Here is a 24,965-nt window from a genome sequence, read left to right on the forward strand (position 1 = left end):
ATCAACGGTGATGATCCATCGAGCTGGTGGCTAACCCTTTCATCGGACGGCTATCGTGTTCCCTCTTCCTTGTAGTATCAATTAATTCTGTGCTTCCTCCTTACCAACCTTGCTTACTAAACTTTGCTTTTGCTGTCACCGGTTGCCTCACCTCTCTCTCTCTTTCTCTCTTTCTCAAGAAACTCCCTCTCTCTGGGAGAGGTGGGCTTTGGTGGGGGAGTGGAAACCTCTGTTCTGTGCATCTCTTTTTGCTTGCGATCGCGGTGGTCTTTGTTCCGGCATGGGTTCTCGCCGTCGCTCGTCGGGGATCCTTTGAGTTACTCTCTTCTCGGGAAGATCTACCCACTTCGACTAAGTGTTTTCTTCCGATTCGACGGCTTCTTGGTTTGACAATCGAGAAAGGTGAGATGAGTTTGAATTCGGACAAGCCTTGTTTGAGAATTGAAAGTTGTTTATCCCTTGAATTTGGGTTTGACCTTTGTTATGATTGTATCTAGGCTTTGCTCTTTGGTGGAGCAATTGGATTTTGAGGACTGTTTAGACTGGTTCCTGGTGGATAGTCAAAATCGCAATATTTAGTTCGATTGTGGATAAAAAGGAACGAATTTTGTTTCGTTTTAATTCGTTTATAGGTTCCTTGGGTTTAAATTGTAGTGAGTAGAGTTGTCTGGTCAAAGAATTTGTAGCGAGTCAGAGAAGATGGAATTTTAAAGAATTGTTCCTTTTTTATACAATCGTTTCTTATTCCTCCGTGTGATAATATGAATGGAAGGTGTTTTAATGTCACAAGGAACAGGTTTTTGTTCTTTTGCTGCTTACAAAGATGTCCTTGTATGGGAGCCAAAGTCGGTTGCAGGAATCCATTTTCGTTAGGACTAAAAGAGGAAACTTCCCGTGTAATTTTTCTTCTTGGGAAGAAAACCAGCATCCAGGGAAGCATGTATTTGGGATGGTGTCACTAATTCTACTTAGTTTATCTTTGTACCGAAATATAACTTGAAATTAAAAATATTAGTTGGTCTTTTTCCCTTCATTTAGGGTTTTGAAAAATGGACTTTATTGTTGATTGAACATAGTAGATCTAAGATTCAAATCTTCTTTAGCTAATATTAAATATCTACCAACCAATTTTAGGTTTTTTACATTTTGGAAATGAAGTGTTTCCCATTCCTAAATGGAGCATCGAAGGCGGAGCTCCAAGCAAGATTTTCTGCATCAGTTCGGTCCAACAGTACAACATCAACTGAATGTAATGTGAGAAGATCAGGACCTGAGTTTAACACTGGGGATGTTTCCAGTATTGGTGCTGATTCCATGGGAAGGTCACTGTACCCTAGCTTCTCCCAGATACCAAGCAATCTCAGGGTTTTCACATTTTCGGAACTAAGGAATGCCACAAGGAACTTTAGCAGGTCACTGATGGTTGGGGAAGGTGGGTTTGGATGTGTTTACAGGGGAACAATTAAGAGCTTCAAAGATCCAAATATGAGGATCGAGATTGCTGTCAAACAACTAAATCGTAAGGGGCTGCAGGCAAGTTTCTTTTTGCATATTTTCTTGCTGTCGCAGATTGTCATGTGCTATACATTGCTTGTTTCACTTAATAACTGTTTAATTTTATTTAGAAGTAAACTGAAGAATTACTTACATCATATGGATATATAAACATGCTGAGTTAAGGCTTAAAACCTCTACTTTTCCTAGTAAAACGTTTGATGATTTTTTAAAGGAATTTTGCCTTGGTACATAAGGAAGAGCATTTGAAATTTTATGCAAGTAAAATTTGAAGAAATCTATTTTGTCATCCTTAAGAGTAAGGTGCTAGTTAGAAATATAATCTATTTCCAAATTAAAGCGTTATCAAAAGAGGGGAAGAGGAGGAGGAGGATACATGCCTGTGTGGACTAGGTGGGTGGCATGAGCAACATATACGAGAAGGATAAGGAGGAGGAGCAGGAAGAGGAGGATACATACCTGATAGACTAGTGGTGGTGGGTGGCATGAGCAACAGACAGGTGGCTGGGGGCGGCAAGGGATGTGAGGAAGGCGAGTGAGAGAGATCGAGAGAAAGGATGTGGGATGGGGGTTGTTTTAACCCTAAAGGTTAAATTAAAAAAAAGAAATGGGCTTACTGCCAGGTTTAGGAGGGTTGGCACCTGGCAATCAATGAATTGGCCATCCGAAAGGGGTGTTCTGCATGCTAGTTCAAGTTTGGACTGGTAAATATCGCCTAGTAGGTACTGGTCAGTGAAATTAGGAACCATGCTGTAAATATCTGCATACCATTCTTTTTCCTCTTGTTAGTGTTTTTGTGTTTGTATATCTGTTGAACATTCTGACATCAGCACCTTGTGTGTGACTGAAGGAGGTTTCAAGTATATGATGTTTCTGACCAGTGAACATGAGAAAAGTTGTATCTTTAAGCATGCCCAGAGGCCATATCTCTTTTCCAATACACTTCATTCGTAGTGTTGACTGTCTATGTTACATTATGCAAGAAAATCATACATATCAGACACGGATTGTTTACTGAATGGTACTAACTAAAAACTACCCTTTTATTGACCCCTTTGTTTTTATGTGATCTTTTTAGTTTAATTTTTTTGAAAATGATTTTGTTCCATTTATATGTGTGTTCATATGTATGGTGAGGAATCTTCATTGTACTATTCCTTGTAGGGGCACAGAGAATGGTTGAATGAAGTTAATGTTCTTGGGGTGGTTGAGCATCCGAATCTTGTCAAATTAATAGGTTATTGTGCTGAAGATGATGAAAGGGGAATACAACGGCTTTTGGTATATGAGTATATGCCAAATGGAAGTGTAGAGGACCATCTGTCACGTCAATTTAAGACAATACTTTCTTGGTCCATGAGACTAAGGGTAGCTCTTGATGCTGCTCGTGGATTGACATACTTGCATGAACAAATGGATTTCCAGGTTACAAATCAACTTATCTATTAGTTTTTATTACATGGTTGACATGTCGATTTTTTATATCATGCATCATGGTTCTTACAACTGTGAGTTAATCTTTTAACTTGTACATTCTGTTACTCTACTTTTTATTTGTCATAATTGGATATGTTTCCATAAGGCGATGATTCTTGTAATTTTTATGCTTCAGTTTTGTACTTGCTGTTCAAAAATTTATAGACGAGAAAGTCTTAAAACTATGAACTTATTAAGGCTAAATTAAGAAATGAAATTTAGAACTTGGAGTCACTGCAATTTCTGAAAAATAGGTTGAACATTGCTTCTTGTGTGGCTAGAAAGTGATTATGTTTGTGCTTTCTCCACTGTTTATCTATGTCTATATAATAGGGAGAGTGAGACTTCAAAGAGGAACTGGGAGCTACCGAACAACTTGCATTCACATTTATATTAAGTTTGTGGTTTTTGGTATTATCAAGTTTTAATAACTTGTATATGATGTTTAGCTCCAGATTTGCTCAGCGGTGACCATTACTTCACCTGGACTTTTTGTTTGCATTTGTCTAGATAAATGAAAACTGTAGCACAAAATTGGAGACCAGATGTTTACATTGGACCCCACTTTTATTGAATAGAGTCAATAGGCATATTTCTTTCTTGTCATTTTCATATTTTTAAATTTCATTAGGTAGTATGTCGATCAGTGTTAAGAAAATAGTTCTTTCTCCCAACTCTTGATTTCTAGTTGTTAAGATCCTAAACTTGGTCTTCTATTTTGGGATGCCTGCATCAATCCTTAGCATGGAACCACCGTCAAAATTCAACGAGGAAGAACAAGATAAGGACACAACTTATGATGGTGGCAATAGAACCTTTATATCAATCTTTACATCTACTATTGAGTCTGATAATTTCAGATTCAGACACAACCTGACTTGCCTACAGGTCATGCTTGACCAGTATCTTTTCATGAACATAGTTCATCCCTTTAAGTAGATTGGAGCCTTTCTGGATATTTCAGGTCAAGAGCTGCCACTGCTGAATTGACTCTTCTAAGTTCTTGAAGCCTACAAGACAGTTGTTTTTTTGCTTGAATGACAACATTTTCTTGTATTTGTCAAAAACAGAAGACAGTAATTTTAACATTTGAGTTTATTTATCATTTTCTCAAGAAACTACTAAAATAGACTTTGATATAACCTAAAGATCATTTTTGCCAAATATTTCTACCAAAAATGTTAATCTCACTTATTACATCAGATTGTTTTATGTTATTTGGCAGATTATATTCCGAGATTTTAAAAGCTCCAACATTCTTTTGGATAAAGACTGGAATGCAAAATTGTCTGACTTTGGCTTGGCTAGACAAGGACCGACAGAAGGAATTAGTCATGTTTCAACAGCAGTAAGTGATGTCAAAATGCCAACGGTTCATGCTTCATCACAACTCTTTTCAATGCTTTGCAAAAATATTTTGAATTGTGTATGTGGTTCTTTTATCTTTGTTTTATAGATAGACGTGAAAGAATTAAGAAAATTTAATTTTCCAATCCATAACCACCATAACCAGGCTGATGGCATCCTGGTGTCTACATGATTACAAGTGCACAAATGCCTTTGTGGTTATATTCAATAATCAGATTTTGTTTGAAGTTATGGATAAATTATGCTGTCCCATTAACTATGTACATGCTTATCAGGTTAGGAATGATCACTTAGTTGTGATGCATTAGCAGGCCTGATGCACTGTGTACATACTTTTCCTGATGACATAGTATATAAGAGCAAGTAATTCGCTCAAAGAATGTTTGGTAAGTCTAAATGGTAAGGTAAATGATCCAATGATGGAAATAGTCCAAACATTGTCCTGTGCACAGCATGAGAACTTTTGACAAGCGATAGAGCATCATTTGACAACAAAGTGGTAGTCAATCAAGAACAAAATATTAACTGAACGCCACTTCAATCAAAAAATTTGTTTGATCGTGTTTTTAAAAGGTTCAGGAATAAATTATGCAGTAGGAGTAACTTTTTCCATGTTTCGTTGAAGTTGCACTTTCTGAAAGTAACATTAGCTTTGGTATGCATGTCATAAGTTTACTTACCTGATAATATTTTTATTAATTGAATGACAAAGGATTTTTCTGCTATCACATAAAGCCATGTTTATTTGGCTGTGGTAGAGTCATGATTTTTGGAAGAAATAATGGAACAGAATCTTTATATTCTTTATGGATCATAACATCTTTAAATGTTGGTATGAAACCACCAAATTTACATGCCAAAATGACATAACTATATCGATCTTTATCCTAAAATAATCCACCTTATCGGAAATTGTTTCCATACTGGTCTTTTGTTGCCCAAATGCTGTCACAATTATCTATCTGCAGTCCCTCAAATTATGCCTTTATGGCGCTAGTCAGCCATATCATATGCACAGAATACTTTTCATTGTCTCTCTATTGAGAAACCTTGTCTGTCCTCTAGTCTCCTTGAAGGGCCTTATCTCACGATCTTCACATAATAAAATGGCTGCCTGTTTGTGATCCTACCTTTACATAAAAGGGGATTTCAAAACTTTGCAAGTGTTACATGATAAAATTCATCATTTTCAAACTTTATTAATAAAACAAGCAGGAAAATGAGGCAGTGCTGCTTGCACTCACTGGAAATGTACTTAAGTGGATAATGGTTGTAATTTATTATCTAATACTATTGAAAATTCTTAAAATAGATGGAGGTTTTGAATTATATGATTGGGTGCCATCTTTTCTACCCATTTTAATCCTTGCCCATGATTTGAAAGGAAAGAAGGCTGTGAATCCCACTGCTTGATCCCACAAGCATCCCATGTTGCCTCTCCAGTTTCCTGGCTGACCCACAGTTAAGGAAGTGGGTAAAAAGGCATTTCCATATCTGACCATGCTTCAGTTCTGGTTTTAAGTTTTGACAAATTGGAGCTTCCTATCATTAACTTTTATATGTTATCTTGTTTGTGCCACAACCATAAGAATCACAAAGCTTTGTAGACACAAAGATCAGCAAGGAAGCAGCACACTGAATATCACCGAGAAAACATTTGTCAACTGATCAACTGCTACTAATGAAGAAAGGAAATAAGTACCTACTTAAGTTTCCTACATAAACATTTTCCATGGACTTTTTTAGCTAAATAAATACTAGTTGGAGCTGTTCTCTAATTCCATCATTAAATTATACAGGTTGTAGGAACTTTGGGTTATGCAGCACCTGAGTACATGCAAACTGGTCGCCTGACTGCCAAGAGTGACATATGGAGCTATGGAGTTTTCCTATATGAACTTCTCACAGGCCGTCAACCAATAGATATAGACCGTCCTAAAGGTGAACAGAAACTCTTAGAATGGGTCAAACCATACATATCTGATGTCAGGAAGTTCCGTATAATCATGGATACAAGGCTAGCAGGTGAGTACTCTTTTAAATCTGCAACAAAGCTTGCTTCTGTGGCAAATAGATGCCTACGGCAGCAACCCAAGTCTAGGCCCAAGATGAGTGAAGTTTTGGAGATGGTGCAACAGATTGTGGTAAGTACTGGGGCTGGAGTGCCACAGGCCCCATTAAGGAATTCTGATCTAGAACAAGGACACCCAAGAGTAGAGAAAAAGAAAGTTCTGAGGAGAACTATCGGAGAGCAGAAAAAGGGGCAAGGTATGCAGTTGGTGTGGCAGGGATGCGGGTTAAAACTAGTGAAGTCATGTTGATTAGCTTTATGAGTGTTGAAAGTTCCATCAATGTTCTTTCGGAGAGTTGATGATCCCTAAAATAAATATCTATTACATTGGAGGTGTAACATGTTACCATTTTTACTAAAATAGGTTTTATGTACTTCTTATCTCCAAGTAATCCTGTTCATAGTGGTCAACGTTAGAATCGCTGTTGCTTATAGCTTGCAAATCTATCAAAGTGTCATGTGACTTATCTTGTTTGATCATATTCTAGCATTGTACCATTTGCAACATCAATATTTTTTGTGGTTTTGTTTCATAAATCATCGGAATTGAAAAAACTATTAAATTCCTTGGATAGCAGCATGTAGAACTGTACAGTGGCTGGGTAACAACCTCGTGTCTTTCTGAGATGAGGATATGATTACTATTAACCAGTAACTGAAGTTATGTGCATAGCCTCATTGCCAGTAACTGATGTTTTTGCATCTACCAAGACTACCATATAAGCTACCTATTATGGTGATGGCAGCAATGGTGTTCATCAACAGCTCATTGTTGGTCATAGCTTAACAAGAGCTCATTGATCATGATCTCTCCACACAATGCATATGATGAAGGCACTGAAAGCCCCTCAAACATCAGAACTAGGGACCTACATTGCTGATACTGTTTCACACTGGTGTTGGAGCTGGGATTGCAGAGTACTTGTGAAAGTTACAGATCCTTCACACAGTTTATCTGAGAACAGCAGAGCTGAAGAAATGCAGTCTCAGTTTACATCCATCCTGGTTTGCTAAAGATTTTCACGTGGGCAATCAGTGGCCAGCCTCGATATGAACTTATGCATGCTTTTACGGGTATAAATTGCAAGTAGGTTCCTGGATTTCTAGTGATACACAACTGAATGCTTTCAAAACTGGAAAAGCAGAAGCATTAGAAGCCATTCCAAACAGGTTGTGGAAATTTATGCTCCTGAAGGGTGCTGCTTACACATTTATGATTCCAGAATTAACAAAAACATCAGCTGAATGTTGGGCCAACAGGTATACTCTAATTTCCTCTTAATAATGTCTAAATCCAATATACTACAAGGTTTTAGTTCTTTGATTTGTTCTTAAATCCTGCATGTGCTTTTAACCGCTTAGTATTACTTGATTCAACAATGATGGTTGAATTTATCTAATTAGTTTTCCTTCAGACATTCCAGAGGTGTTATTTACTATTAGATCAACTTCATGGTCACATTAACCTCATAAAGCAGGACCTATTTATAGTGAATTAGCAACATTTTAACTGGTTAGTTGATGATTCACTCTGGCTGCCACTGTAGGCTTTTCCAAAAAGTGTTAGAAGATTTACTTTTCGATAGTCGATTTTAAGTCTATCATGCTACCAGGATGGAAATCGGTTTATAGCATATCATTTATAGTGGTTTATTGACAATTTGTTGGAATTAAAACATGGGTAGTTTGATTGGACAAATGTGGGGTATACCATTGCATTTGTGATACGGTTACCAAACAGTTTCTTCTGCAGTGATGTAGGTTGATTTGATCTGCACCTAACTGATTACATGTTGTGCTTGTCATCATCCTTCCCAGATTTATTGGTGTTATCAGAGTCGTAAGGTTGGTGTTATTCCACCTTCTCTTGGTCTTTTTGTGGGTAGATCCACTGACCTTAATTCTGAGCTTGTAAGTCTTCGAGGATTCTTGAATGTCATTCATAATACAGCCTGCATAATTTTTTTTGAATGATGCTTATACTTGAATGTCTGACAAAGCTCTATTAGTCCATACTAGTCTCCACTGGAAGGTGAGAGACCAAATCATTGTGCGTAGTATGTTTCTTTTCAGTACAAAAGCTCAAGTTCCAACTTATCGCGGTGTGCAAAAGCTCTAGTTTTTGTAGCTGGAGGTTACCGAAACACGGAAGCATGTCTGCCATTAGATTTCCACCGGAGCGGAAGAATGGGAAGCTGAGGCTTCATAAAGATTCGTGCAATGACGAGCGACTCGCGAGGATGAGTTGAAGAAGGCATATCACGTCAACACAAGTGGGAATCCTAATGGATGCCACCTTGGTGACCCATGCCTCATCCCATGTAGGATTTTGTGAGCCTCCCTTGCGCACATACATTATTTGACAACCAACCGTAAAGATGCATTTGATGTGGGAAAGCATCAAATTGACAACTGGACCGTAGGTCGAGTTCTTATCTCATTCAAAGTTGCTGCTCGAACCCGGTTCAATTTGGGCTAATTTGTTGAGCGGCTCGATCACACGTATGGCCGTGCGTCCGACTCGATCAGGGCCGTCCAGGCGGCGATCGGACGCCCGCCGTGCGGCCTCCGGGCGTGGCCAGCGGGAGGGCATCAGGGGCGGGGCCCGCTGCTGACAGCCGTCAGATGGGGGCCGTAGGGCGGAGATTCCCCCCGTGATAGATGCAAACAGAGGAGCCACAGTGCGCTCCCCTCCCGAAGCACCGCGCCTGCGCACGCCGTCCTGCCCCGAATCGACGGACCGGATCGCGTACGGCCCCCAACCGACGGCCCACGTTCCCCCTCCCAGCAATAAAAGGACGGATTCAAAAGGGAGCCAGCGGCCGCGCCGCTCCAATCGGGCTTATTTAGCCCGTGACGTCCGCGAGATTCCCCCCTCTCGCTCCCACCCCTCGTTCTCACTCTCTCTCTCTCTTCTGTTTCGGTATTCTTATCTATTGCTCGCTTGCCCGCTCGCTACGTTCTTCCGTGGCGACGCGAAGCCGCGGTATCTTCTTCCCGTCGCACGCTCTTTGTTCGTTTGCCGCCCGATCGCGTCGATCCACCGCTGGATCGCCCCGATCTGATGTAAGTTATACTGGATGGTGGGGATCTGAATTGATTCTTGCCTGATCTTGGTTGCGATTGGAGGAGAACTGAATGCTCGATGATTTGTGGATTGATCGGATTTGGGAATTTGATTGTCGCCACGGATCTGTGGCTTTCGAACTTAAAACATTTCGGATGGGTAGATTGATGTTCTGAACCTAGTTCTGATTCATGCTCTAATGTTTTCTTTTTGGTCATCGCAGTTTGATTGATGATCACTTCTTTTGCTTATAAACATTTGTGCCGTCTGTTGTTTTCACTCCCCCCCCCCCCCCCCCCCAAGTTCTTGATGCTTCTTGATAGAATTCTAGTACGATTGGATTTGCAAATTTCTTAATATCTCTTGCGGGGATTGCTGTCCTTTCTTGCACAAATAGATCTGTACTTATCAATATCCATTACCACCATCATGTCCTTGAAATGCATCAATCACGCACCGGCTTGTGAAACACACCAGTTTATCAATGATGGTAGTTGATCTTGCAATACTTCTGGCGAGGACTGCTTTCTGATGTATTATTAACCCTCTTTATTCTGATTGTTTGAGTGAATGATGTTCGAGTAGGGTCTATCTAGTTGAGTGGAAATATATATTTAAGACGGGCTTGCGGAAGTCATTCCTTTTGGAGAACGACTGCTGTTTTTCTTTTCTCAATATTTTTTTGATGAAATCTTGTTTTTATGCCTTTTTCAGTGTTGATAGATCAAAACTTTCCTGAAGACATTTAAATACAAACTGAAGATTGTTGGACAAGAACTTGACGAACAGGTTGCAATTCCTAATACTAGACTTGCTCATTACTTATTGGCTACAGGCAAAGATGTTCTTATGTTGAGCTGTTAGTAGTTGTTGAAACTTGAAAGTAGAATCCAGTCGCTTAATAAGTCAATATATGTGTGCTCTTAGTTTGATAACTTGGATTTGGATGAAAGGATGTCTGACAAACGAATTTGTTTTCATTGACTATGTCAAGCTTAATGTTCTACCCTGCTTGGAAAAATTCAAATAAGTTGCACAGGTTTTCTGTTTATTATTTGACAAATTATTATTGCAACCACTCTTCTACCTTGGCATCTGCACTCATTTTTTTATGTTGGAAAAACTTTTTTTATGTAGTTATTAGCTTAACTATATTATGGATGGGTGAACCCACTTTCCCTGTTTTCTGTCAAGCCCATTTGCCTTTCTATGCATGCAACGATGGAAAAAGATGCTGTTCTAAAACATAAATTGACATTTTAATATTTCTGAGAAGATCAATAGATTCTATAAGCATGTCGAAATGCCAAACTGGTTCAATTTTGATATAAAAGGATCTTTAAGTCACATGTGTTTATGGCTAAGAAATTCACTTGTTTGCATAATAAAATTTTTATTCCATTCAAGCCAAACATGTGTTAGCATATTAATTCAAGTACGTCATACATTTTCAGGGAATGCATTATCTTATTGTGATCAGAAATATCCTGAGCTCGTCACAATTCCATCAGGGTTAATATCAGAGAGAGCCTATTACACTTGCACTTCCAACTGGAAATATTTATATCCAATGATTACCTACGAGCAAGATTCTGATATTCATCACTGGGGTTTCGATTTTCTTCACTGTGACCTATTTTCAGTCCCTCCATATTGTGGAGGCACCAGTCAGCAGGATTCCAGTTTCTATGATACTTCTTATGTTGGAGAAGGTGATATTGATCCAGAATGTGCAACCATTGAGAATGATGAAATTATTGCCCATGCTCTTCAAGAAGAACTTTCTCAACTTGCTGTTGCAGAAGCATCGGGATCTACACATGCAGAGGATGAGTGTGTTCAAGTATCTGTTCTTACACAGGATTGGTTTAGTCCATATATGAGAAGTTATAGTCCAGGTACTAAGATGACTATAAATATGGTCATTGATATATTGTTTGGTCTCCTTGATGATTTTTCATGTTCATAAAGGGAATGAGGATGGCCAGGATGAGGCTGATGATATGGAACCCTCCAGTTCATGTTCTAGTCCTAGGGAGAACTCATATAACGGGGATGAATGGTCATTAGAATTAACGGATGATTTTTCAGATATCGAAGGTGAAGTTGGTAAAAGGTTGAATCACATGGTCTCCATTCCTGTAAGTTATGCATATTCTTTTGTCCACCTCATTTAGTTTATGATTAATGATTTCATATGTTGAAAAACATTTATGATATTAAATATTAGCGTATTTTTTATGATTTTCTGCCCTTTCATTTATTTCTGTGAGACTCAAGTATATCTTACATGTAATATCATAATATTCTTTTATTCTTGTAATTTGCAAGTGCCAAATTGTTAATTTCTAATTTTGATGAGATAAATATGGAAAAAACAATTTCCGACTGCTCAGCTAAAAGATGATGCATTTAACATCTTACTAATTTCAGTAAAATAAGATTTGACATGATATTGGTATGAAAACCCTCCGAATAACCTTTTCTTTGATTTCTGAATTACAATGTCTGATCCTAGGACTGTATGTTCAGTTGGTTCTGCATGTTCTCTTTCTTAATTTGCCTTGTGAATCTAGGCATTAATAATATTCTTCCACTATATAATATGTATCCATTATTGAGTTTGCTTGTCATAGAACAATGGCTTTGAGGATAAAGATGTGTGTGATGACCCTTCCAAGATTCATAATTAACAGGAGCCTTGTGCACTTGGCTGCCTCTTCTTGGGGATTTTTTGATACTTTGACTATAATTTTTTGTAGGAAGTTCAGCATAAGTTTCTGGACATCAGCTTTTTAGTATCTTATTTTGCTTGTCAATATGATCCTCTAAATTATTAAAGATTGACTTCTGCAGCATGTTCCTAGAATTAATGGAGAAATTCCTTCTGTTGATGAAGCCACATCAGATCATCAGAGGCTCATAGACAGGTACTGACTAATTCACTAACTTGGAAGTATTATTTGGAGATGTTTCCCATAGAGATAACTCACCTTTGAATACATTTATCTGAGATTTCCACTAGAGAGTGTAACATAAATTTTAGTACCTCTGTCGAAAGTATAAGCATTTTGTGCTTGAAGCTCCCTGTTATATATGCCTACTTGGATATACTTTGCCATGGGTTCTTTAGTTTTACAAGTGATGAGGGTTTAAAGTTTAAAACGTGAGTTGGAGGTGGCAACACTTGTAGTCACCTTGAATATATACACAGGAGGAAACTTGGATCCTTTAGCATGGACCAAGGATATCCATGATGAAAGATGAAGGCAAGGATTTAGGATACATCAGAAAGGAATGCTATTCAACATACTGCAATTTTGTCATTCATGCTGTAGCTGATGAATTGTAATTCAGTTTTAGTTCTCAATAATTCAACTTTCAGCGATCTTTTTCCTGATTCTAGGGATAATTGCATACGACCCTTCAATTATCCAAAAATCAGGAAATAGTGCTTTTCTTTTATTTCTGTAATTGTCTATAGAACCTTCAAAAAAAATTAGATCCTTCATTTTTTTGCAATGTCCATATTTGCTGATGCCTTTGAGAGATACATATGCAAGAATTTAGTTTTGAGCTAAGTATGTAATTTGATACTTAAGCTGAGGCATATATGCAAATATGCAATTTTCTCATTATCATTTTTTTCTGCATGTGTCCTGCATCTCTAAAATGAGATCATCATGCAAATATGTTGGTTTTATTCACTAATATAGTTCTCCTGGATAATTTCTGAACTTTTAAATCTTGTGAACATTCACTGTTTCTTTTCAACTTCATTTTTGTTTTTTCCCCTCAATTGCAGATTGCAGATGTATGATTTGATTGAGCTCAAGGTCCAAGGAGATGGTAACTGTCAGGTTAGCAGTGGAATTATTCCTCTTGTCCTTAAAGTTTCCATGTAGTTGTGAGCTAGATAGACTAATATTAACAGTTTATTTTTACATCTAGTAAGCTAGTTATCAGCAATATTCTAAGGCATTAAGAACAGATTCTATTACAGCTGACCCTGATGTTCTACTAACTATTAAACTGAGTTAAAAACTATAATATTCTCAAGAAACATAGGCTTATGGATGATGTTGATATTTGGCAACTAATGTAGGATTGGCAAAGTAACCCATAAACTTATAAAATTTATTCAAACAAGAATCAATTATTAAGAGTCCTGCATCACGTTGATATAATCACTACAGTTCATGGCTAAAATATAATTAACTAAAAGACAGGAACCTATCTGTATGAAGTGTGAATAACTACACCCAGCTACCATTACATTGCTCTTTTTTCTTAAATTTTCTATATTATAGTTAGTTGATTTTCTATATTGTTTGCACTTTGCTCTTTGCAATTCTTACTGCATATACAACGGCACCTGCATCATTGAATAGGTTCAAGCTATTACACATTTTTTAACTAAACTGACAGTTAAAATCTGCATCTTTCAGTTCCGAGCACTATCAGATCAATTTTACCGGTCACCTGAGCACCACAAATTTGTGAGACAGCAAGTTCTCAATCAGGTTACATTTATATTTTCTCCTGTGTAGTCATCTTCATATTGATTTGCAAAAACCATGTTTCATATGTAGTATTTCCTTTTATTTTCAGCTCAAAACTCGTCCTGAGTTCTATGAGGGATATGTTCCTATGGAATATGGTGACTATTTGAAAAAGCTCTCAAAGTAATCTTTATTTCTTGTATCATGCTTTATCCTTGCTCTACATTGCTGTTTGAGTACAAATCAAACAGTATGTTAATTCTCTGTCATTTGTACCGATATAACAGGAGTGGAGAATGGGGTGACCATGTGACTTTGCAGGCTGCTGCAGATTCGGTATTGTTCCAATTGATTCCTTCTTTGCATTTTTTTTTCCTTCTGCTTGTGTGGATCCCTCCATTATTTTGCCTTTTTCCTCTGGTTGAATTATAGGTTGTTTATTATTGAAATTAGAAAATTATAGCTTAATCTTTTGTATACAATATTGAGGGGTTTTTGCTTTTGCAATGGTCACTCTGTTTTATGAGACTGTTATGAGCAATGTTGGTATTCTTTGGATAAACAACTAGAGATGATTCTTTGCATTACACCTCTAGTTGGATAACATAATCTAGCATCTTCGATGTAATTGCTTTGCTTATGGTTCTTTTTAACTGTCTTCTGCAGTATGGGGTCAAAATTTTTGTGATAACATCCTTCAAGGACACTTGCTACATTGAAATTTTGCCCAGCTTTCAGAAGTCTAAGCGAGGTATGTTAGAAGTGTTTCATTGCCGAAATGTATCTTATAGTTTTCATGGGTTTGTCTGACTAACAAGATAAGCATTCTTTGTCGTTACTGGACAGTGGACACCAACATGTGTACATTAGTTCTCCATGCTAGCATATTTTAGTATGGTCATATTACTAGATGGAAGAGTTGTATTGTTTATTTATGATGGAACAGCTTATTTATATGCTCATGCTAGCTTGTTATCACGTCATAGTTAGTACTGGAAAGAAAAGAATTGACAGCTTATTTAGATGCTCATGCTAGCTTGTTATCACGTCATAGTTAGTACTGGAAAGACAAGAACTGACATCACCCTCTCGGTATGACCCACCACACTTTAGACATGCAGATGCACTTATGCGTATAACTTGGAACACTAAATTTCTTTTTGTATATTTCCTGTTGAGAGCAATAATGAAGTTCATCTTATACAGTAATTTTCTTGAGCTTTTGGGCTGAGGTGCACTACAACTCAATTTACCCGGAAGGGGGTAAGTGAATAATCATCTTGTTGGTATAACACTCTTTTTATCATTTTGCCATTTCTGACATGAAAATAACGCTAAAGAAATCCACCATTAATATACACAAATTGAAACATTTGGTTCCCCCTCTTGTTTGGCTGTTTAGATCTCCCTGCCTTAGATATGAAGAAGAAAAAAAGATGGTGGCAGTTTGGAAACAAGTATTAGATGAGGAAACAACCATGGCCTTGGCTGACATCCACACCTGGAAAATCTCACAGCATTGTTCACTTATCAGAGGATATCAATCCTGTGCTTCAATGCTCGGATTCATATTTATCTCGTAAGATATCTATGCATTTCAGGAATGACAGTTTATTGTTTCAATCTCCTATGACTTGTTCTTCTAAGCTTTGGCTGTACGGGTTGCCCAAGCCAAGGCTCATTGCTCACTAGAGCATGTTAAGACTCCCCTTCAGAAAAGAAATAAAGATGACAGATGTTTCATTTTTCAGACTAAATGTAAAGCTGCGAAAGGGCATGAAATTTGTATTGTTGTGGGGAATTAAATGACCAAGATGTTGGCCGATGTACTTTACTCACTGTGGGTGGATTAATGGTACGAGCTTTTTGTTTACTATGAATCATAGTCCGGTACAAAAATAATCAACTAATGGTTAATTTAAAGTGGTCCTCAGTCTGCACATTTGATTTAGTTTTCAGTAGTAATTGCAGTTCAACTAATGGTTAATTTAAAGTGGTCCTATGTCTGCACATTTGATTTAGTTTTCTGTAGTAATTGCAGTTCAACTAATGGTTAATTTCAAGTGGTCCTCAGTCTGCACATTTGATTGAGTTTTCAGTAGCAATTGCAGATCTGGGAGGGACCACCGGTTTGATCTCTAAACCTGATTTGTTTGTTTTGCTTTCTGTGCCATTGCTTCGTCGTCACTTTGTTCTTCCTCTTGGACAAAGTGAACGAGCACGAGTATTCTCTTTCTCGGGATTTATACCTTCTCTTACCCTTTCCAAAAGCGGAAGATACGGTTGGCAGTCGGAGCACCAACTTCTGGTACGTTCCGGATAAATACAGTGGGCCCTCGGCAGGGTGGTGCTGGTTTAGCTCTCATCGTTCTTTTATCATGATTCCTACTCGTCTTGGAAGCGCTCGTGGCTCCCAAATCTTCTGGAAGCTTCTCCCCTCTCCTCGCGAACCAGCCGCTCTCGCCGCTTCCCCTGGAAGCTTCTCGATCTCCATCTCTTCTTCATATCGCGCGGCAAGACCCGTTAATTCTCCCTGTCTTCTTCTTTTGAGTTCAAAACTTTGGTTTTCCAGTTATATATATATATGTTAACTTCGCAGGGTGTATGTATTATACTATTAACTGACATACGTATGCAGCCTGTTTACTTCAACATGCATAATACCGACCCTGGAACGGTGACTAGGTGGAGTTGTTGACCCTGATGCGCAGAGACCTTATCGGAAAGGCATTGAAGTAATTGCTCCTTTCGGGGTCAGCGTGAGAATTTATTTGGAGGCTGGAGTTATTGACCATGCAAAGGTGATTAGGTGGGCACTTCAGAATGCAGCATCGGTGGCTGGAATGATCAAATACAGGAGATTGCGGGATGGCAGCTTTTTCTTTTTTTCTTTTTTTTTACTTTTTCTTGAATCTTAAATCCATCGATCTTTCAGTTTTTCATTGGTCGCTTTATTTTTGTACCAGGGAACAGTGATATGACCGTTGCATGCATGCTTTGCTTTGACTATGTTGCCACTTCTGCTGTCAATTTGCACCAGTCTTAGCCAAGCCAAGATCGAAGCAGCCTGTGAAACGGAACACAGCTTTCTGATCTCTCAAATTGCACTCGGAACACAGTGTGATGTTGAAACAATAATGTCAATAATATTTGAAAGAAATATTTCAATATATTATTTTATCCTAATACAAACATGAGCAGAACGAGATAATATTATTTCCTTATTAAGCATAGATAGTGTGATTCCCTTCGGAGATTAGCGGGCCATCATATATGATAGTTGGACGATTCGAGGAATATGTCTCCACTTTGACGGGTGAGAGATACCATTCCATTCGTTGTTGAGAATATATCCCCACTTTGACAATTCCTTCCTCATAAGCCTTCACAGGATATTTCTTACATATTAGTTTTTCAATATTTTTAAGTTGTTTATTAGCATCTTTTTCTTAAATAAAATTAACTCATGCAATTTGTTTATTTGGGCACTCATTCATGTAGTATCCTACTTGTTTGTATTTATAACAAGTAGGATGTAGTATCCTACTTGTTTGTATTTATAACAAGTAGGAAGGTGATGATGCAACTAGATTGTGATCCATAGTTGGTAGGAGTTAGTTTGAATGTATTTTTCCTGATTTTGCTAGCTTTTGATCCACTATCATTATAACAAGTAAAGTTATCTTTAAAAAAGGAATATAAAGGAACAAATACCTCTTTGCTCCGCTTCTAATAAGTTTTGCTTTATTTTTAATACTAATCGATAAGCATCATATAACCTCCATAGTCGTTGCATCTCCACTTCATCTCGAATCATAATTTATAGGTCATCGATATATCTTGCAACAAGTTGTTCTTCCATCTCTTGAATATTATTTCGGGCCATTAACTTGTAGAATTTTTTAGTGTAGTCGATGATAGTTTTGCTATATTACTATAGATTGTTAAATTATGAAAAAAGAGTTTGAATATAATCAGATGGAAGAAAATTCTTATAGAGACGAGATTTCATCATCTCTTAAGATAAAATCTTTTTTTTCTTTCGGAAGGCGCATCTCTTGCACCTTGTCCCACTAGATTAAAACATAACTTCGAAGCCTTATAGCAATTAATTTTATTTTTTGATTTTCGGGTATCTCCTTATACTTAAAAAATTTCTCAATGATACTAAGCTAATAAAAAAAACTCTTCATGTTGAAGTCGGCTATGGAACTTTGGTAAGTCAAACTTATGTTATTATTTGCAAGGAAAGGCCTCTTCATATATGAGTATTCCATAGTTTCTTTGGATGCAAAGAGATTCATATCTTCCAATCCATCCGTCACTTGCATAATCATAGCTTGAGCCTCCGGAGTCATGGGTTTCTTGAAGTTCTTGGTGCGTAGTAAGCTTTTTAAATTGTCTTCCTTTTATCTCTATCTAGTTATATCATTCTTTCATCGCATCGCTTTTAGCCCCTTTTAGTTGTTGCTATAAGAAGAAAATACTCCAAGAGCATAGCAAGGCTCTAATATCAAATGACATGAAACAAGATGGAGAGAAAAGAAGAGGGAGAGAAAAAAAGAAATAATATACGGTAGGAACAAAAAATAACTCTCTTTTTCAAAATAATTAATATCTAGTAGTTAAAAATATAAAAGTTTGATAAGGTTTGAAAAGAAAAAAGTTTGATAATTATATTGAATTTCTAAACCACCTAATTAATGGGTCATAATATACTAAAAATCAAACATAAATTATAATACATGTTCAATTCATGGTGCATTATATTTTAGTGATTTAAAAGTTTTCATAATTATCTCAATATATGAATTTTTTAAAAAAATTTGATAGAATTGAGCTTCAAAATTATTGTCGTGAAACTTAAAATATTCAATGCTCATCCTGTATCAAAGTGGCTTCAAAGTTTAAATACTCTTAGGAGGTGACAAAGTATTCAATGCTATCATGTACTGCATCAAAGTGGCTTCAGGTTTGAATACTTTGTTTTTTCCTTGGTTGTTTTCCACAATCTTGCCATTTTCTTTTTCTTACTATAGTTGGAGATTTTGGGCTAGCAATGACTTATGTGCCTCCACTTGAGTATGGTTACGCAAGATGTTTGATATCTCTGTTTCCTGCAAAGAACTATTTGGACATTTTATATGATCTCAGGAGGTTTAGTGACAAAGATGAATGATATGTAGGGACTTCGGAATTACAATGTGTTAAGGAGCATATCGCAATGCAAAGTATGTTTGAATTAAAAGGTTGTTTGCAGCACAAACCTTCAATTATGTAATGAAAAGGTACAGACCAACACAGGCCCGACCATTCCATCACACGTCTTCCAAGTAACAAAGTTTGAATCTGTATAGCATTTACACCGTCGAAGTGCATCATCAATGGGGTGGGCAGATACGACCTCCATGATTATGCAGAACGGTAAGCACACTGATACAACTTCAGAAACCCTCTGGTGCTGCACCGGCAACTGCCGTCGTATCTCTACCTTGCTTCTTTGTGATCACCATACCAAGGCCAACCATGAGCAGCTGCTTGCAATTGAAAGGTTTAAGAATCGGGGTGCTGACCGTCGACTTTTGATATTGGAAACTGTGTTCCATCTTTAAGATGGCCAGCTGCTGCGGGGCAAAACCATTTCAGGATATTTGGACCCAGAATCTGCTCGACAATTGACATGAACAGTGATGCTGAATAAGAAAACCACACTGCAATTTAGAAACATGAATCTAAAAATTAGGGGAGGTGTGATACCATGATGAGATTCTTATATATGCCAAGATCGAACTGGTGATGGTACTTCTGGCCGCTTTTCTTGGCAAGCCACATTGCTCTTACTGCTGCTCGATACTGTCGAAAATTCAGGTAGTAGACGAAATAACTGTCATGAGATGAAATGTCTCAGGCTTAAAGCTTGACCATAAGCCACTGACCTCTATTGTCGTCAAGTTATGTGTCAGGAGATAAATGTGCCAACCCAGTAGGCTGCCGAAAGCCAAGCTCAACATAATGGTGACTGAAGCGCACAGGATCTGCCATGTTCTGTCGTCAGTAACGCTCGTAAAACATATTAACAAGCGAAGGGCTACAAACATAGAAAAAAATAAGTAACCTATACTATGTTGACATTCTGATGCAGTATCCACCAACTTGTTCATTCTTTATCTAATTTGAACCTATATCAGACAGGCATCCAATTCAGATTCATGTCACAGACGACGACTACAAAATTTTAGTTTCCCTTGACATCGGTATTTGTATGTATTCATTCATCAAAAGTGGATATTCTCTATAGTACTTTGGATATCTGATTCACTATTTACCCTACATATCTAGATATTATCAGCTAGTCAATTAAAAGCCAACTGCCAACATACATGTCCTAATTGGGAACATCAAAAGCAGTTATTATCTGGCAAGTTGACTCATGGATTTATGTTATGATTTTTTTTCGACAAACAGAATATGCCACTATCAAATAATCAACATTGACAGTGGAATCTGATTTGAGGAGTATACAAGTCACTATACACCCCTAAAAAACATCTTCTAAGACATCTGTTTTGAGGTGAGGTCATAACTCTTAAGGCTTTAAGCTCGCTTGATCAATAGGTCTTAAGAGTAAACCTATGGCTGAGATTATGTATCGATTACAGCATGGTGCAAGAACAGATAATGGAGAAAAGAAACCACGAATCCTGCATTGATTATACTAGGAAATCATTTTGAGCTAACCCCTTTTTAGTGCAAATTAATAAAGAGATGTGATGTAGCGTACAAAATTATAGGTATAAGCTGTCTATTTGGCTGTGAGTCTTGACAGAGTGATGATCAAATTAGATTTGGAGATAAGCTGCGGCTTATCTTCATGGTTTAGTTTAAGCCTTATGGGGATGCTCATCCAAATTTTGTAAATGCAAGAACCATGTCAATAGTGCTGGCAAAAGATACTGTTCTTGCTTGGAAAACACTATATTTAAGAAACACTGCAGAAGTCCAAGAAAGCTAACAGCCCTAGTGCCATACCTATTGAAACTTTCTATAATCTGGTACTCAATAAGACAGAGCAAAAAAATATTATAATGTAAGTTGGGCCTTGTGTTGCTTAATTTATTATAAATCCATGACCAAAATATTTAAGATCATTGAACCTTTATACCATGAGATGACAAACTACAGTTCTAGAGAAGTCAACTATGCTAATGTAGTTCAACTTTAAGTCAAATCCAACTTACTTGGTTAGACTGACTGTAACTTGATCAACTATGTGAGAAGAATCTTTCAACTCCATACTGAAAATGAAGCAAGATATTCATAGTTAGCTACATTCGACTTATAGTTAGTTACTCACATCTGAGGCAGTTCTAGGAGAGAGTCGACATGCAAATGTAATGATTGAAGTCATATGGCCTAAAAGCAGTATAAGAAATCAAAGGATATGAAGCTCCTCTACTATGTAAAAATAAGTCACATTACATATTACACGAAATACACGATATGAAATGCAAGAGTATTATCTTATGCTGGTTACTGCTCCAAAAATTGATGTACTTACATAGAATATCTTATTAGAGATTCCTTTGAAATCATGATCCTTTCCAAGAATACTGGTCACAAATATCACCTAACACATCAAGTGAAGGAAATCAGAAGTTGTTAGAGACTGAATAAAAATAGAATACAAATAACCCAAGAATATGACCACTTGCCAGAGTCGGTCATGTCTGGAGGAACAATGTAACATACATACCATAGAATATATAGATGCCATGGCTGCATGCAAGACACAGACAATGTAGGGCTTATAATTTGCATATCCCACACAATTACCTATCCACACGCAGTGATGATCCTGCAGAGCACATAGATTCTGACAATGTAATTGATAGAGAATAAACGAACCGTCAATATAAGGAGAATTATTCCTACCATTTTTAACACACACCGACGGCAGACCCGACAGTGGTGTGCTCGTGGAGGCTTGTAAGAGCTACACTTATCGCAATATCTTAAGCATTCACCCTGTTGACAGCATCGAAACATTGTGATTTTGTACACCATCAGAAAGTTTTAAGTAACAAAAAAATAAACTTCACATCTATGAAGTCTGAGTGACACTTATCACAATATTTTAAGCAGTCACTAGAAATTTTTGTAACAGGATGCCAACCAAAAGTATGAGCATTGGTTTCCGAGAAGAATACCTTGAACTTGGATCATTATGTTCCTCGCAAATAGATTCATTATCAATGGATTTCTGAGAAAGGTGGAATATCCACCTCATCCCAAAATAAACTTGGGGGAAAAACATGATATCAATAACACGTCCTTAGAACTAACATTGGAACAAAGATACAATCAGGAATCTGTCACAACATTAGTCAATTCTATACAAAATGGATAATAATTACACATTATCATAGTGCTAATCATCCAACTCTATTATCAAAGGCTTCAACTATTTCTACTTCAATCACCAACAAGAAGAACAATAGAAGCAAAAAATGCCTTCAAAATCCAATAACTCGAGAAAATTATAAAGAAAGATGTAAACTATCCACAAAGAAGCGAAGATTAATCGAATTCACTCACATCCTTCTGGGGGTCTTCCGTTTCGGGAGCAAAAGAAGGAGGGACGCCGCCTGGATCGGTGAGGACGGTGACAAAGAACGAGAACAAGCACATGAAGGCAAGCCAGCTAAAGATCAGAGCGTTGAGGAGGCCGGGGCCGGTGCCGAGCCCCAGCCAGTCGTCGATGAAGATGAACACCGTAGTGTAGTACACGAATCCGATCAGCGAGATCACCAGGAGCACGGGCGGCGACATGAACCTCCCCTTTTCTCTCCCCATCTCTCCGATCGATCTCGGAGATGAGAGAGAGAGAGAGAGGGGCGAATCCAACGGAAGAGGGTTTCTTTTCGTGGGGAGTTTCCGCTCCCTCCAGCGTAGACCGAGACCCCACCGTCCATATTTGGTTGCACGAATCGTGAAGCGAAATCGTCGACCCGATGCGCCTGGAACTGGAGAATGTTCGGCTTCTCTCCAGTACGGCACGCTCGATGCCGCAAATCAAACGCTGCACTGATCTTAAATTACGATTGATGGCGCAAATCACGCCACGTGATGTGCACAGAACTGGGCCCTCCATTTCCCACGTTTTAGGTCCGTCGCTGCATTCGAGGCTACTGGGCCCCTCCAATTACGTGATTTGGTGCTTCAAGCTATGTTGTCAACTTCCACTGATAAGATCTAATATGCTTTGCAATGGGAAACTTATTAGACTTTTGTTGTAGGTTGATTTAAGTAGCTTAATGGGCTTGTTCGATTGGACTCATCCGAACTATATTGGTCACGATGGACCCATCCACAATGTCAATCTTATGGATGCCAATTCATGCATGACCTTTTACAGACTTGATTAAGACACTTAAACATCTCTTAAGATATGAAGTAGGACTGCAAGCTGACTACTCCTTTATGGGTTATAGACGCCCACCATATGCTTTGTGAATCATTGTGGATTTGTAACAACTTTCCATGGGTTTTTGGACCTTTACTCAAACTAAGATCCAAGTTTCACAAATTTCCTTCTTGTTCCAACTTATCCATGAAAATTTTCTTTCTATATATATATATATGTATGATCATCTAAGGTAATTAGATGATCTTTAACTTTCATAAGGCTGATTGGTGGAGATTGAGATTAGTACTAGAAACCCATGCTGTGTTGTTGATTCTTTGATATGAACAGTCGAGAGTTGAAGGATGGTTTATATACTTCCTCTCGTAGCATTGTACGAGGAAAAGAACGCTTGATCAGTGAACGCTTCATCTTCTTCAAAACTGTAGCAACTCATCTAATTAGATGCGTAATTAATCTAACACTGTACGCATATAATTTAGAAAAAGGGAACGACTGCCACATACATTTAAAGAGATGGAGATTGCTATGCACTGTAATGCATGGCTAAAGAGTGGTTTCAATATTCGTCGGATTACAAATGGGATGTCCAAGATGGGTTCTTACGGAAGTAGGGGCCAACACGATCGAAACAAGCATGAGAAGATGGCACAGATCATGGCATGCATGCTTGTTCCAGGTTCTCTTCCACATTTCTCGTTCGCAGCAACCGCAACACAAAACGAAGAAGCGGAAAGCTGATCAGGGCATGCAAGCTCGATTAACCTGTTGAGCGGCATCAGGTGGCAAGACCTAAAAAGGATAGCACTGCATCTCGAGGGATGCACAGTTGACAGAGACCACGCCACCCGCACTGGCTTACCGGTACCAGGTTCTCGAAAGACGCAGTAGAAATATATTTCATAGTACTAGGTTGTTGCCCACAAGGAAGACATGAAGCCCCACAAGGAAGAAGGCAGTCACATGAGCTTGTTTGCTGAACCCACCCCTGCATGCTGCCATGCCATTCTTTATTTCTGCTCCTGGACCAGATGTGCAGCTCCACACAAGCATCACCAAATAAACTGCAGCAGCTCCTGTTCCAGCATCTGCCCCCAGATCATTTCATTATATTTTTCACGCAAAAGGAGGGGTCGAGCGAGGACGTCAATGCAGCAGCACAAGGTGTCGGATTAGCTTGGTCAGATGCTGTCATACATTGCTTTAGCGGCTGTAGTTACATGTGGGATGCACTTCGCCTACGGTCTCAAGGCCTTCATGACACTGTGGGATGGATGAACTGGATGGGTGTTCGGTCCACTCGCAGATCATGATGTGTATGTAGAAGAACGCCAAAAGGCGATTGCTAGTGATGGCGAAGTTTGATTTGGCCTCTGATAGGATAGCATGGGGCCGGCCCTCTTGACGAAGACCTTTGCAGAAATATGTGGATTCTGTATCACTCACTCACTGCACATATATCTGTAATCTGTATCTATTTGTATACCAACGATAATCTATTTTGAACAAAAAGGGTCTGATAAAGTCGCAGAGTGAATCGAT

The 24,965-nt window shown here is 38.1% G+C and overlaps 3 protein-coding genes across 6 annotated transcripts; 2 read left to right on the forward strand and 1 right to left on the reverse strand.

The window, feature by feature from the left end:
* Positions 1 to 122: 122 nt before the first annotated feature.
* LOC135597731 (serine/threonine-protein kinase PCRK1-like) lies at positions 123 to 6,941 on the forward strand. Its single transcript, XM_065091112.1, has 5 exons — positions 123 to 402; positions 1,135 to 1,533; positions 2,680 to 2,940; positions 4,217 to 4,339; positions 6,159 to 6,941. The coding sequence occupies exons 2-5, from the start codon at positions 1,153 to 1,155 to the stop codon at positions 6,678 to 6,680; spliced, it is 1,287 nt and encodes a 428-aa protein (XP_064947184.1). The 5' UTR covers positions 123 to 402; positions 1,135 to 1,152; the 3' UTR covers positions 6,681 to 6,941.
* Positions 6,942 to 9,239: 2,298 nt separating this feature from the next.
* Positions 9,240 to 15,749, forward strand: LOC135597740 (OVARIAN TUMOR DOMAIN-containing deubiquitinating enzyme 12-like). 3 transcript variants are annotated; one of them, XM_065091131.1, is made up of 12 exons: positions 9,240 to 9,496; positions 10,212 to 10,286; positions 10,952 to 11,395; positions 11,469 to 11,638; positions 12,354 to 12,427; positions 13,303 to 13,357; positions 13,946 to 14,020; positions 14,109 to 14,182; positions 14,287 to 14,335; positions 14,666 to 14,750; positions 15,206 to 15,262; positions 15,402 to 15,749. In XM_065091131.1, the coding sequence occupies exons 3-12, from the start codon at positions 11,068 to 11,070 to the stop codon at positions 15,461 to 15,463; spliced, it is 1,029 nt and encodes a 342-aa protein (XP_064947203.1). In that variant the 5' UTR covers positions 9,240 to 9,496; positions 10,212 to 10,286; positions 10,952 to 11,067; the 3' UTR covers positions 15,464 to 15,749. The 3 variants fall into 3 exon arrangements, with proteins under 3 accessions (XP_064947203.1, XP_064947207.1, XP_064947215.1); XM_065091135.1 differs by having other exon boundaries at positions 11,009 to 11,395; XM_065091143.1 differs by lacking the exon at positions 10,212 to 10,286.
* A 3,457-nt stretch (positions 15,750 to 19,206) lies between these two features.
* On the reverse strand, positions 19,207 to 22,937 carry LOC103971703 (probable protein S-acyltransferase 15). Of its 2 annotated transcripts, none has more exons than XM_065091155.1 (7): positions 22,595 to 22,937; positions 21,932 to 22,024; positions 21,753 to 21,854; positions 21,558 to 21,626; positions 19,936 to 20,034; positions 19,757 to 19,852; positions 19,207 to 19,623 (listed from the first exon to the last, which is right to left on the reverse strand). In XM_065091155.1, the coding sequence occupies exons 1-7, from the start codon at positions 22,850 to 22,852 to the stop codon at positions 19,444 to 19,446; spliced, it is 897 nt and encodes a 298-aa protein (XP_064947227.1). In that variant the 5' UTR covers positions 22,853 to 22,937; the 3' UTR covers positions 19,207 to 19,443. The 2 variants fall into 2 exon arrangements, with proteins under 2 accessions (XP_064947227.1, XP_009384072.2); XM_009385797.3 differs by having other exon boundaries at positions 19,207 to 19,663; positions 22,595 to 22,935.
* Between the last annotated feature and the right edge of the window lie 2,028 nt (positions 22,938 to 24,965).

This window comes from Musa acuminata, chromosome BXJ1-2 (assembly GCF_036884655.1).
Source record: "Musa acuminata AAA Group cultivar baxijiao chromosome BXJ1-2, Cavendish_Baxijiao_AAA, whole genome shotgun sequence".
NCBI lineage: Eukaryota > Viridiplantae > Streptophyta > Magnoliopsida > Zingiberales > Musaceae > Musa > Musa acuminata.

Excerpts from the sequence above, each read along its gene's own strand:
- LOC103971703 (XM_065091155.1), bottom strand. The coding sequence starts at position 22,852 with ATGGGGAGAGAAAAGGGGAGGTTCATGTCGCCGCCCGTGCTCCTGGTG. Across the intron at positions 21,855-21,931 it reads GTCGGTGTGTGTTAAAAATG|GATCATCACTGCGTGTGGAT; the intron begins GTAGGAATAATT and ends TGTGCTCTGCAG. Across the intron at positions 19,853-19,935 it reads ATAACTTGACGACAATAGAG|TATCGAGCAGCAGTAAGAGC; the intron begins GTCAGTGGCTTA and ends AATTTTCGACAG.
- LOC135597740 (XM_065091131.1), top strand. The coding sequence starts at position 11,068 with ATGATTACCTACGAGCAAGATTCTGATATTCATCACTGGGGTTTCGAT. Across the intron at positions 14,183-14,286 it reads TATTTGAAAAAGCTCTCAAA|GAGTGGAGAATGGGGTGACC; the intron begins GTAATCTTTATT and ends CCGATATAACAG. Across the intron at positions 15,263-15,401 it reads CTCAATTTACCCGGAAGGGG|ATCTCCCTGCCTTAGATATG; the intron begins GTAAGTGAATAA and ends TTGGCTGTTTAG.
- LOC135597731 (XM_065091112.1), top strand. The coding sequence starts at position 1,153 with ATGAAGTGTTTCCCATTCCTAAATGGAGCATCGAAGGCGGAGCTCCAA. Across the intron at positions 1,534-2,679 it reads TAAATCGTAAGGGGCTGCAG|GGGCACAGAGAATGGTTGAA; the intron begins GCAAGTTTCTTT and ends TATTCCTTGTAG. Across the intron at positions 2,941-4,216 it reads ATGAACAAATGGATTTCCAG|ATTATATTCCGAGATTTTAA; the intron begins GTTACAAATCAA and ends GTTATTTGGCAG.